This window comes from Anas platyrhynchos, chromosome 7, assembly GCF_047663525.1.
Source record: "Anas platyrhynchos isolate ZD024472 breed Pekin duck chromosome 7, IASCAAS_PekinDuck_T2T, whole genome shotgun sequence".
Lineage (NCBI taxonomy): Eukaryota > Metazoa > Chordata > Aves > Anseriformes > Anatidae > Anas > Anas platyrhynchos.
The window spans coordinates 22,783,086-22,796,521 of record NC_092593.1 but is presented as its reverse complement, the minus strand read 5'-3'; the positions used below and the strand labels follow the sequence as shown (position 1 = coordinate 22,796,521).

The 13,436-nt window shown below is 34.3% G+C and overlaps 1 protein-coding gene and 1 long non-coding RNA gene across 8 annotated transcripts in view; one reads left to right on the top strand and one right to left on the bottom strand.

Moving 5' to 3' along the window:
- ATF2 (activating transcription factor 2) overlaps positions 1 to 13,436 on the top strand; it is a 55,393-nt gene that overhangs the window by 17,034 nt on the left and 24,923 nt on the right. For 6 of the 7 annotated variants that reach the window (XM_038182425.2, XM_038182428.2, XM_038182423.2 and 3 more), the window contains 5 exons: positions 2,637 to 2,755; positions 4,955 to 5,083; positions 11,109 to 11,287; positions 11,610 to 11,724; positions 11,890 to 11,976. In XM_038182425.2, the coding sequence (XP_038038353.1) occupies positions 2,637 to 2,755; positions 4,955 to 5,083; positions 11,109 to 11,287; positions 11,610 to 11,724; positions 11,890 to 11,976 (629 nt within the window). The remainder of the gene's footprint in view (positions 1 to 2,636; positions 2,756 to 4,954; positions 5,084 to 11,108; positions 11,288 to 11,609; positions 11,725 to 11,889; positions 11,977 to 13,436) is intronic. The other variant, XM_038182429.2, reaches the window with a different exon arrangement.
- LOC113844083 (uncharacterized) lies at positions 964 to 9,616 on the bottom strand. Its single transcript, XR_003498254.3, has 3 exons — positions 8,354 to 9,616; positions 5,226 to 5,296; positions 964 to 1,556 (listed from the first exon to the last, which is right to left on the bottom strand). It is a non-coding gene; the product is annotated as an uncharacterized lncRNA (long non-coding RNA).

The window sequence follows — 13,436 nt, the reverse complement described above, 5'->3', positions numbered from 1 at the left end:
TAAGGTTTACTTTCTCATTGAGATTACATGTCTCCTAAATTTTAAAATACCTGGAGTTTTTACATACTGTGATGACATTCATAGGATCATAGAATCATAGAATATCAGAATTGGAAGGGACCCACAAGGATCATCGAGTCCAACTCCTGCCACCACACAGGTCTACCCAAAAATTCAGAGCATATGACTAAGAGCACAGTCCAAACATTTCTTAAACTCTGACTGGCTTGGTGCTGTGACTACGTCCCTGCGGAGCCTGTTCCAGTGTGTGACAGCCCCTCTTGGTGAAGAACCTCTTCCTGATACACAGCCTGAACCTCCCCTGTAGCAGCCTGACACCATCCCTCGGGTCCTATCACTGGTCACGAAAGAGAACAGATTGGCGTCTGCCCCTCCACTCATCAATTAGGATATTAAGAGAATGAATAAATAAATGAATTATTATCTTTGAATAAAATAGTAGAAGAAAAATAACAATTTTGGTTTTAATTATTTGAAGTATTTTTTATTTTAAATTCCAACTACTTTTATTGTATTTCCACCTCTGAATTCATAGCGTATTCTTGGTCATTTGTAAGTACTATTTTTTGTCAGGGATCAGAAGTAATTTCTAATGGATCATTGCAATCTATGCTTCAAAGCTCTTCAATGAAGATAGCACGTGCTATCTTCATGCCAAAGTTATAGTCGAAGTGTTTTTTTTGTTTGTTTTCAGTGGTGGAAGAGCCTAAACAAACTTGCAGAGGTTTTCACATATCTTCAGAACATTTTTCTTTTATATGGGTAACTTGCTAGGATGAACAGACAAAAATGAAGTTACTCTTAAGCCAGCAGTTACATTTTTTAAAGTTTTAAATGTGATCCTCAACGATTAAACCATAAGGAAGGGACCTTGTCAATAATTGCAAGAGGATGAAACAATGGCATCATTCCAACTTTTTGCAACCATGTTCTAGTGTATAATCTGTAGTCATAAATGCTACATTATGTTAGTGAAGATGAGTATAGTACCACTTAGGATATTTCAAATACAGTTACTTTGCAGCAAATACGGTTATCTTTGACCAGATAATAATAGTGAAATGAGGGGGTTTTACATAGTACCAAAAATTTCATAGAAAGACCTTTTTGAAAATGTCTTGGCAGTAATCAGCAAAATACCAAAGTTCTTCTGATTCCAGCTCAGTGGTATGGCCATCTTAGGAGCCAGTACAGTCTTGGGTGCAATATCACGCTTCTTTTTAGTGTGTTCCACACACTTCAGAGTAATCACTGCTGTTTTCACAATATGAGAAGAAAAATGCAAAACTTTAAATACATTTTTGTTTTTATTAAAGCCTTCATGTAAGCATTATGTTTGTAACTAGAACCTGCTAGCTCACCAAAGTGCTCTGCTATGCTAGACTAGGCACTTGAGAATAGCTCCCTCTGGTCGCTGGACATGGTCGGAAGAAAAGCTTTGTTAACCATCCAGCACTGTAAGGGACTTGCTTAGTGGTTTTCAGACTTGAATTGCTTGTCTCCAGCAGGTGGAGTAGGGCTTGTGGTCGGTTTTCCTGCAAGACAGAAAAGAGTGTGTTTTCAAGACAAAACAGAATTCTTAACCATGTCATTTTTCTTTCCCCCATATCTGTATTTTTCAAAAGGAGACAGTTTTCTCTGTATCTGAGAGTCTAGTTGTCTATCAACATGACTAATGAATGTCAGCTTACAAAAATTAAGAATATTAACGTAAATGCCATATATTACTATGTTTTATAATGAATGTGATCTTTCACTTCTCTCTGTTAGCTGCTTTTTATTAATATCTAGATGGTTTTTGCTGGCTAAGAGACCAGATAATTCTGTCTGAAATGGGCAAATTTTATGAAAGGCTGATGGGGAGAAAAAAAAAAGAACAGCCATTCTATCACAACTGTAGGATTTGGGGTTTATTACTTTCATTACAGGTTTATGACTTTAATTCCACGTAGGTGCACTGAAGTACTTTGATAAAGAATTTTTGTTGGCATTCTTTTCATTGTGTAGTTATCTTTTGAGAATGTTACTATCATGAGAAAATCAAAACAAATCTGTTAAGTATTAACTTTAAGGTTTTCTTCTTTTAACCAGTCTTCAAAATATGTAGCTGATTAACATTTTACAAGAAAATGGAATGTAGGAGCACCCCAAACATTCAAAAATACTTACTTAGTTTTCTACACTTAGTTTTCTGAAGAAAGTGAAGTAATTTTGAAGTCAATTGCTAAAGATCTTCAAGTGTTAATACTCACACTGATCCACTATAAAGTCACTTAGAGTAAGTAATTAACTGTGTTGATACCATCTTTGTGTAGGCTAAATACAGGTTTCTTAAATTTGAAGGTTACCTTGCTATGATTACGTTATTTTTAAATTAAGTTAAAGGAAATCCTTTATAACATAAAATTCACTTTATTCAGATGTTTTTTTGACTGTTCCTTAGTTAGCTTGGGTTAGTTTTAATGAGAGTTACTGATATGTAATTATATGAATACGTATCTTGATAGTATACTGGTGCTCTCTGCTTTTACTCTGAAAAAAAAAAATACAATATATATGTTGTTCACCATATATTTAAAAATAAAATTTTGGGTTTTTTGTAAACTTCATTTCAGATCAGACACCAACACCAACTCGATTCTTGAAGAACTGTGAAGAAGTTGGCTTATTCAATGAATTAGCAAGTCCTTTTGAAAATGAGTTTAAAAAGGCTTCTGAAGATGATATTAAGAAAGTATGTTCAAATACTTTTTCTTTTCAGGGCTTCTGCTGCTTTTATATCACAAGTTCCATTTAAGAAAGAGAGCAAACTTGACTTATATATATATATCTTTTAAAACTATACCAGTAATCATTGTCCAGCTGCTTATGTGTTCTGTGGAGAGAATACGAATTTAAGAATCCCTTCTGAAGATTGGTTTACCTGAATTTACGTAGATAGAATGGACAGTGGGGCATAATGACTTTGTCTTACTTCTTCAAGAATCTAGTCTATCTGTTTAAGTTAATTATTAGCTTGATTGAAATTTCATTAGTCCCTAAATAAGCAAAAAAATTTGAAAAGAAATGAGTTTTTGGAGAAAGAAAAATATTTGAGAAGAAAAAAGTGAAAAGAGTAGTACGTGAACACTGACTATTTTGAATGTGCTTAGATTTAAAATAGCAATGTTATTCTCAGAATCAGTAATAACAATAATGAGATTAAGCACTGACAAAGTTCAGCAAAAACACTAAATTTAGAGGTGTCAGTGATTTGGTTATGATTTTATTCACTTTGTCAGTTAAGTAAACATTTTAACCTAGAAATTACTTATAACGATTTAAACATCTACAATTCTTTTTTTTTACTTCAGATTAAAATAGAAGCAAGATTTGTTCTGTATCTGTTCAACAATTTCATGTTTTTGTGAGGAACTTCCCATATGTTTAAATGTGTTTTATTCTATGTATTTTAGCACTTCCTAATTATAACTGGTTTAGGGCCCAAACACTTTAACAGTTCTGCAAATGAAAAATTTTTATTCAATATCTCCTATAAGTAATTCTACCTTTGGTCGATTACCTGGTTGATTCCCATAGACAGTGATATAAAACAAAACAACCCCCCCCTTTCTTTTTTTTTTTAAATATTCGTATGTACAGATTTTGTAGAATCTGTCTCTATCTATTTTTTCTGTTTCAGTGAAGATTTTAGTATGCACTTACAAATAAGATGTATGTTTGGTCATTTGGTATTTTACATATAAGATGTATATTTGGTCATTCCTGACCAAAACAAAACCAAAACAAAAAAACCCCACAGCTCACCTGTGCTTTGTTCCTACAGCTATGCCAAACAACGATATTTTTTTTACTGTGGCATTATAGCTTTTCTTAAACCTATACATATGATAATACCAGTTCTAGTACCAATACTGTATTTTCTGTGTACTTCACCATTGTCTTAGAGGAGGTTGTAGGTATCACAGAGTATTTAAAACATTACGACAACTATTTGAATTGATACTCATTATCCAAGCTGACCAGAAGAAACACAGTCACACCATGTATCTCTGGTTGATTAACGTAAATAAGCAAACATTGCTAGGGGTGGAAAATTTGCCATAATAACACATTTCCTAGGGGTTGTTTTTTTTTTTTGAGGGGGAAGAAGAGGGTGACTTCAGCTTTTTCTGTAGTGTTTCATATTCAGCTGTAGTGTGAAAAGAGGTTCCACCTTTAACAATCTTCCCTCTTTAACAACATATTCAGTAGGAAAACTAGGGATTAAGTAGAAAAAGCATCTGGAAGAATATAAATGGAAGATGAGCTTTGGGGGAACTTTCTTCCAAAGGTATTTGGACAGTAAATTAGACAGCAGAACAGGCCTTCAAATCTATAGTGTTGCTTAAGTATTTTTATAACTCAATTTCTCTGTGGCGTTTCAGATGTCCTGGTGGATTTTAGCTGTGTAGCAATACAAAACTTGCTTTTTTAGTAATTATTTGCTGCTCTAAGCTTGAAATGACTAGTCCACAGTAGCTTTTCTACTTTGAAAGTGAAGTTAAATTTTTGTGCTTTGTAGCATGTGATACAATTTGTATAAGGATAACATCTTAAGTGTATCTTTTAAGCATAGCATAGTTCTTCCTCAGTTATAATTTGCCTTTGAAACTTGGAAAATACAAACTCTAAGAGGGATTTTAATTCTCAAAAAGAATTACTTTATCTAGCAATGGATATTGAAAGGCAAAGTCTTACTGAAGATTGGTATTCATGCAGGTGCTGGAAAAATTAGGCTTGACTGGTAATGTACCTGTATCAAGATCTTACAAATATCAGCACCTTCTTGTTATCATAAGACTGATTTTTTCCTTAGTTACTTATGTTTTTTTTTTTATATATTTGAATTTCTTAGTAATTAACTAATTTTGTTTTATACTATTGATCTTAGATGCCTCTAGATCTGTCTCCTCTTGCAACACCAATTATAAGAAATAAAATTGAAGAACCTTCTGTTGTAGAAACAACTCATCAAGATAGTCCTTTACCTCACCCAGAGTCTACTACCAGTGATGAAAAGGTCAGAGAATGCTTTTTTTTCCCGAGTTCATTATCTGAATCAGGTGGTCTGTAGGTTTATTGTACCTGTTTATACCCACACTACTTAAGTAGTTGTAAGTAAAAGACTTCCTGTTAACCAGATTTGTTGGATACTTACTTACTTTGTTCAATTCTTTAGTTAGCTTTGCCCAGCACAATTATTTCTTTAACCCACACTGGTCATCCAGTAAACCTAGAAAGAAAATAAAAATTAATATTCGCACTATTTTAAAAAAGGCTAACAGGGCTCTTTGTTCTGTTTTATGCATCATCAGGTTGTATTCATGAAAAAAACAAAAAGTGTAGTTTCTCTATTTTTTTTAATAATTTCAACAGTTTGAGACTCTTTACGTGTACTTTTTTGTGTTCATTCTATGTTTTCTCATAAATGTTTTGTACAACATAAGGGGAAGTTCTACAAAAAATGCACATGGATGAATGGGCTGTCTTTCACGATTAAGCATGAAATAATTTTGTTTCAAGATTGATAACCTACAAAGCTGATAGGCTTCAGCAGTATGTCCAAAAGTGGTGATCATGAGCAGTTTCTTGTATAATGTTTACTTGAGTATCACGGAGGGATGGATTCCTGGGGTATTGTCTGTCACTAGAGGACATCATGATAAAACTAATTTTCGAATTACTGCTCTGGTAGTACTAGAAATAAATGTTTTAATAAGTTCAATATGTGACTTGCAGTATTTTCATCAAATGGAGTTCTCTTAGAAAACACAAAACCAAGCAAAAACAGTGAAACATTAATTATTTCTGTTTCTACATCAATAAAAAAAAAATATTAGCAGAGAGTAGTAAGCAATATGGTTGCTCTAGTCAGTTTTTCTATGTACATCATTAATGGTCAATCTGCATTTGAGGAACTCAGATACCTTATTCCCAAAATTAGCAGGACTTTTCAGGGTCACAGGATAATTCATGTTGGAGGATGTTTCTCATCCAGCTTCCTGCTCAAAGCAGAGTTTAGCTTTGAGATCAGACCAAGAAACTCAAGGATTTGTGCGTTCACTGTCTTTGGAGGTTTCAAAGTTAGACTATACAATGTCTATGCAACACGTTCTAATGCCAGACTGTCCTTGTGAGGGAAATGTTTTTCTTGGTATCCAGTGTGAACCTCTTCTGTTTGAACTTGCTTCTCTTGTCCTCTCAACAGGCACCAGTTGGGAAGAGCCTTAAGTGTGTGACAAGAAAATCGAGGGAGTTTCAGTTTAGATTTGTCTTCAGAAAGCTGTACTGAGTTTTGTAAGTTAGCAAAGATGAGGAATCATAGCTAATCAAGGCAATCACATAGTAAAATAGTAAAAATGGTTTAAAAATACGTGTAAAGAGCTTCTTTGATCTAGCAAATCACAGTCCAAATCTTAAATCTATATTTCATAGTTTGGAGAGGTTAGTTTGTTTTTCTCTGCAAATATGTATTCTAAGTACTCAGATTTTGGCAAGAGAAAATATTTTTCAGTAGTGGTTCAGTATCTCATTAGCATCGTTACAAGTTAAAATTGTATCTAAATGCTTGGCAGTGCTTATAAACTTATTCATGGTGTAATTTCAGTGTTGTCACTGTAACAGTGCTGAAGTGAAAAGCTGCTGCTGCTTATTGCTGTTCTGATGTCTGATTGTAGAGACAAGCTGAGCAAGGATGAGGGTGCTGCTTGGAGTGTGCTGCTGCTGCTGAATGTGGCCTGCAGAAGTTGAGAAATGTGAGCAGAGTGTTGCTGTTTTCTCAGTTAGATTTTTATATTCTCCTTCTATAGGTGTATTGAAGGAGGGAAAGTTTCTGTTTGTCTTCTTTTCAGGGCATAACTGGTTTTAAAATATATATGCCTCTGTAACTATTTTATTGGCTGAATATGTTTTAGTAGCCTTAAATGATTACAGCCTGTTCAAGTATGTGTAAGAAGGTTCTCATTTTCTTTGTAGTTGTCAAAGGAATATATTAGAGATGTTAAAATGATGCTTAATTCTTTTCTTAGTTTTCTGCTAGAGTTCTCTTAGTTCCATTGGGCTTCATGATGTTCTGCTTGGAATAGACCAAGATATCATTGGAATTTTATAAAGCCTTTTAGCTGTAAAATAATAAGCAATCGAATCCTCATTTTTTGTTGAGAGTTTTCAAGCTCATCCTGGTTTCTTATTAACAATATTTTAGAAGAGAACCCTCAGAATTTCACAAGTTGTTGCTTAGTTGTTGCCAGATAGCCAATTCCCTAAGTTAATTATTTTAAAACCAATTGTTTTTTTACAATAGCAGTCAATTGCAGTAACAGTCCTGTCAACATTCACTTCTGTGTAAAGAATTCCATGTGTTCATTGATTGCATTTGGAAGTTATTACATGATCCTTGCTTTTAGATGCAAAATACTTGCAAATATACATCTCTGAAAACAAATATAAAAATGTAACTATCATCTTCCATAAAATATTTTCTGAACTTATGTGGTTATTAGTTTCAAGAATAAAAGGATTGGAGAGGTTCTTTCAGTAAGTTTTTAATATCTTTGAACAGGCTTAAGCTTCTGTCTTGTAAAGGTAAGGTCAGTTAGGGTCATGATTCTGCCAATTTATCTTTTTTTTTTTTTTTTTGTCCTTGTTCTGTAGCAGAATATATTTGCAAACTACTTGATTTTAGACAAAACGTACACTTTCATAAGAACAATTATTTGACCAATCTTTATTAGACTGGTGTACATGTTGGCTTTTACATGTTAATAAAATGATACTTTACAGTGGAGTACTTTAGATCCAGTACTACTTAAATCTGCAGCTTATGTTAATGCCACATTGTTGAAATAATTAGCACATGCATACATTTCCAGAGTGTAGCATACAGCAAGGTAGTATAAGAAAAGGAAGCTGAAAATGATTTGTTTTCAACTGCGTAAGCACTCGTCAGTAAACGTGTTATTCCTTTGATGTTTGGAGATCATTTTTATTCTAAACAAAATGCAAATGCTGTATTTAATAAAAACAGAAAAAAAGTGTATTCATGTGAAGATTTTCTTTTCAAAATACTACAAAATGAAGTTATGTTACTGCGCTAATCTTCTGACAGTCACTGAAATATGCTTACCATATGCTTCATGTCCAAGTTGCAAACTACTTTTCTCCAAATGGGGGGTCTAGCCAGGGACAGACTCAGTTCAAAGGCAAGATTAATTAGAACACTCAGTAATGAAGCTCTTGTTATTCATAGCCCATAAGTATTCACACAGCACTGTAACTTATGCATAGTTACCTGGTTGAAGCAAAAGTTGAAAGGCCAATCCCAGCTGTTTGCTCAGAGGTGGGAGGTTGTGCTGACATGACAGTTCTAGGTAGGTATTTGGAAAGTCCTTAAGTGGGTCCCTTCTTTCATCAAGTCTGTATATATTCTTGTAGTCTTGGCTTGCACATAGCAGCCACCGTGTTCTTGGATGCTATTGGAATGATACAGCGTGTTGATTGCGTGTATGCACACTGGTGACTATGTACATATTCAGCTGCTGTTCAGAGTTTTTGCATTGTTGCAAATTCAAAAGGGCCCTTTTTCACTGGAACTTAACAGTTCTTGGGAGACTTTCACATGCTGCCTCTCAGCACATGCTTCTCTCTTTGGCCTTCTCTATTCTAGTTGCTATTGTAATTTCTGCTCACACAGGCGCTTACAAAAGCTGCTCACACAAACCCATAAAGAAGGGGCTGTGTTGGCATTACTGTTGTTGAGAATGTATGAATGTCTGGTTAGTTGACATTTTTGTCTTAAAGCTATTACACACATGGTTTTGTGGCTGCTGTTAGCTAACTAGGTTTTCCACCTTTTTATATAAAGTAGCGTTACTGTGTCATGGATATTCAATTTGTCGTATTCACATATCTACATCTATTTTTATACATATGTATGTGGTTGCCACATGTATGAAAATATTTCACGTGAAAGGAAGAACAAAAAAAAAAGCTCTTGTAACTATGTTGGCCCTGGTAGGGGTAAACATGGGTGTTCCCGTGTCAGATCCCTACAACGGGAATGGACTTTCTGATGGCTATGCGAACCTACTTGGTTGCAGTAACAATAACAGGTAATAGTGGCAAACAGCAGAAAGGAAAGGGTGAAGCTGGAACTAATGAAGAATGGCACAATACTCATTTCTCAATTAACTATTGCTAAAGTAGATTCAGAGCAAATATTCTCCCCATATGCCTTCCTCTTAATTTCTCAGTCATGAAGTTTAGTCTCCTTTATGTTTTTCTTGTTGACTCTTCTCATGGAGTAAGACCTGTCTAGCTGTTACACCAGATTTCTTATTTGCAAAGGAGTGTTTAATCCTGTCCTAAGAATGTGCTGTAGTCACCTCTCTAATTTTTTTTTCTGCAATTCCATGCTGTATTTCTTCTGTTGACTATATGCTCATCCATAATCCTAGGTACTGTGTTCAAATGTTATAACGTATAATTTTGCTAGATTGATACTGAAGAAATAATTCTTGGCTTTCTCTGTTACTCTCCAAAAGCTCTATTCACTGTAAATAGAATCTTTTAGATCCTTGGGGAAAAACCCTGAAAAAACTGATAAACCTTAATGACAGATCTAGCCTCTGAACTTCTGAGGGGAACAAGTTTTATCAGCTCAAGTCCTATATTTTTTAAAGCCCAGAATTTGCCAGCCTATTTACACTTCTATGGAGTGCTCAGAGGAGCTTGTTCATTTTCCAGTGGATATCTGCAAGATAGCTAAGATCCTACTACTTAAAGCTTTGTTGATGAATATTCAAAAATACTCAAAACTTGTGTTTAATTCAGTACAAAGGTAGTCGAGGTAGACTTGTGTTACAGGTATGAGATGCTCCATTTGAAATCAGAGAATCACAGAATTATCTAGGTTGGAAGAGACCTCCAAGATTACCTAGTCCAACCTCTGCCATGACACAAGTTCTCCGTTAAACCATATCACTAAGTTCAACATGTAAACGTCTTTTAAAGACCTCCAGGGATGGTGACTCAACCACTTCCCTGGGCAGCCCATTCCATTGCCTAACAACCCTTTCAGTAAAGAAGTTCTTCCTGATATCCAACCTAAACCTCTTGGCAGGATATTAGGAAAATTAGGAAAATGCTAATTGGAAATAATTAGGAAAATGATTGGAAAATGCTGTTTAACAATAGAACAACTAAAACTGCTAGTCTCAAGATTGTAGCTCTGTACCTTTGATTGCAGTAGTTAGTGTCAAAAGACTAAATAACTTGGAAAAAATCCTTTCTGAAGGTAAATCTGAAGTCTGTCAATTTGAAGGGTTTCCTGAGAAGGAAAGCATTGTTTTTAGTAAGGCATTAATAGGCTTTCAGAAACAGCAAATACAGGTACTAGATTCAAATTTATATTGTACTTCACCTGATTGCTGAGCTAAGAATTATAGTCGGTTTTGTCTACTCTTTAGTTGCAACTTAGGAAATTCAGTTTCTGTACTCACGTCATTTCTGCTGTATGACGATAACCAGACATTTTGCAAAGTTATCACTCTTAGCATTGGTTACTTAATAGCACTCTAGTTATGTATACAAGTTAGGGTTACAGATTTAAAGAAGAGAGATTTTTTTTTCCTTTTTACTGAAAATTAAACCTATTTTGTTTTTGTTTAAATGTACAACAATGGACTGAAACCGGAATGTACATAAAGACACGATAAAATGTTTTCTTTGTTCAGTTTGGGTAGCCGTGATGGTGCAAATAGTGCCACGGGTTTCTTGGCATTAAAAAATCTTAATATCTGATCAAAATGGAATTGTTAGTAACAGTAGCCTTATTATAAATTGAATCAGGGTTGGTCATAAAACTAAAATAACACAAACAATTTCATTTTGGTGGCTTAAATGATTCTTCCAAAAGTTTTTTTTTATTTTTTTTTTTAATTGTATAACTGATTTTGCATGTTGTTATACATTTGTTCTATTGTTTCCTTGAATTGCCATTTAATAATTGTATTTTACAAACTCATTGATCTTTGTTTTTTCCTCAGGAAGTGTCACTACAGCAGACTGCACAGCCTACATCAACAATAGTTCGTCCAGCATCGCTACAGGTTCCTAATGTACTGCTTACAAGTTCTGACTCAAGTGTTATTATTCAGCAGGCAATACCATCACCAACATCTAGTACTGTTATTACCCAGGCTCCATCCTCTAACAGACCAATAGTGTAAGTTACATAAATCTCAGTCAAGTTTCTTACAGCTTCTGAAACTATTTTGTCTTGTTTACTGTCCGTTACTGTTTCTAGAGTTAATGTACAACTTTGAGGTGCTTTAGTGTAATGTGGTGCTTCACAACATACAAAATATACAACTTTCACTACATGTGAAATATAATTCCATGTTCTCCACATCACTAAGTTCATATTTTTAATTGCTAAATAAATATTACATTAGAACTGTTTTAAAATAGATATATACATATATAATATAAAAGCTTTTTCTCTTCTCAGGATAAGTTTTCTTTTATATACATCATTCCTTTTTCAGTCCAGTTCCAGGTCCTTTTCCTCTGCTGTTACATCTTCCTAATGGACAAACCATGCCTGTTGCTATTCCTGCATCTATCACAAATTCTAATGTGCATGTCCCTGCTGCAGTTCCAGTAAGTAAGCATGATGCTATATTAATTTGAAAGTTTAGCAGGTTTGCATAAGTGCAGCATAGAACTTTAAACAGCTGTTTTGGCTTCAGAGGGTAGTGGTGTCATATGCTCTGTATTATGATAACATACTCAGGTTTTCTTCATTTTTATACTTTATCTGGTCAGCTTGTTAGACCTGTCACCATGGTGCCTAGTATCCCAGGAATCCCAGGGCCTTCCTCCCCACAGCCAGTGCAGTCTGAGGCTAAATTGGTAAGTGAAAAACTCCATTATTCCTCAAGAAGACTAACTTGAGAAATTAATTAAATTCTTTTGCTTTTTAAGAATGGCTTTAGTTTTCTTTTGTTAGTCTAAAGTCTGCAAGTACAAATTTAATAAAAACAGAAAAATACCTGCAGTTATTTTATAGTTATTTCAGATTCCAGCATGTTCTGTTGCTAACAGTCATTTTGGTCTTTTTTTTTTTTTTATTCTTTTAAGTGAACTAGATTTTCAACTGAACTCGTTCTTGCTTTTTGTATAAAAGGGTAGGAAACAGTTAAAATAAAGACAAGATAAGTAGCTTTTCAGTGATGAACGTCACCTTCAAAGAAGCAGAATATAGTTGATCCTAAATAATGTGATGTTTAAAAAAAAAAGGAAAAGAAAGTTTTATGGTTTTTGGTCTGTATTTTTATCTCAAATATAGATCATTTGGCAAGTTTTTTTCTGTGATTAGCATTACTGGCATACTTAAGAAATTGTGTTGTGTGGAAGTTGTTTCTGTGGGGTATTGAGTAATTTGGTAAAATCATGACTAAAACAGGCAGAGGTTTTTAAAAAAAAAAAGTTAGTGATCACGTAAGGTGGTAATTTGAATTAATTTGAAAAAAAAATGCTACATTAAGTAGTTGCTTTGCTGTTTATTGCTGTCTTTTTTTTCTTTTTGCTTGTTCCAACTTTTCAGAAGCAATAGAAAACTATTATTAAACAATATCAACAAAAACGTATCAACAAAATGCTTGTATCTGTTCTCTGGAGTAATGGGGTTCCAGTGTAGTGGGAACACTAGTCCACATTCACCACGTACTGAAAGTATTATGAAGAGCTAGTCATCAGTGCACTGACTCTTCCTAATTCTGTCAGGTTATCCTTCATTTTCTTCCTCAGTTGAACTTTTAAAATAGTGTAGAGAGGGACAGAAAGGATAAAGGTCTGTTTCTGTGCATCCTTGTAATCCTTGGGCTGGAGTGAGGAATATCTTCATAGCTGAGAAAATGTAAATGTAACCAGGTCTGAAGGGGTGAATTTATCTTAAATGTGGGAGAGAAGAATGTAAGAAAGTGAAAATGAGAACCCTGCCCTGCCCTGCCCTACCCCTGTTGGCCAGAAATTGCACATTTAGAGTTAGACATGCATTAAGTTTTACTTTGTGAAATTAAGGAGAAAATAGCGTCTCCTAAGTTGGGAAGGAAATTAGGTTCATACTGAGTGGTCTGTTCTTATGGAGCTTTAAAGAGGAGAAGGAGACACATGCATGTGGTAAATACTTTGATCTCACGTTGGAAGAATCAGTCACTCAAATGCAAAGAAAAACAAAGATCATTAGACTTAAAATTTGACAGTCTCATTAGTCGACTCGTTAGAATTTAGCTAATATATGCACTTCAGTGATTGCCTATCTTTTTTTAAATGAGACTGTAAAAAGTGTATTTGCAGTATTTCTTATTTCC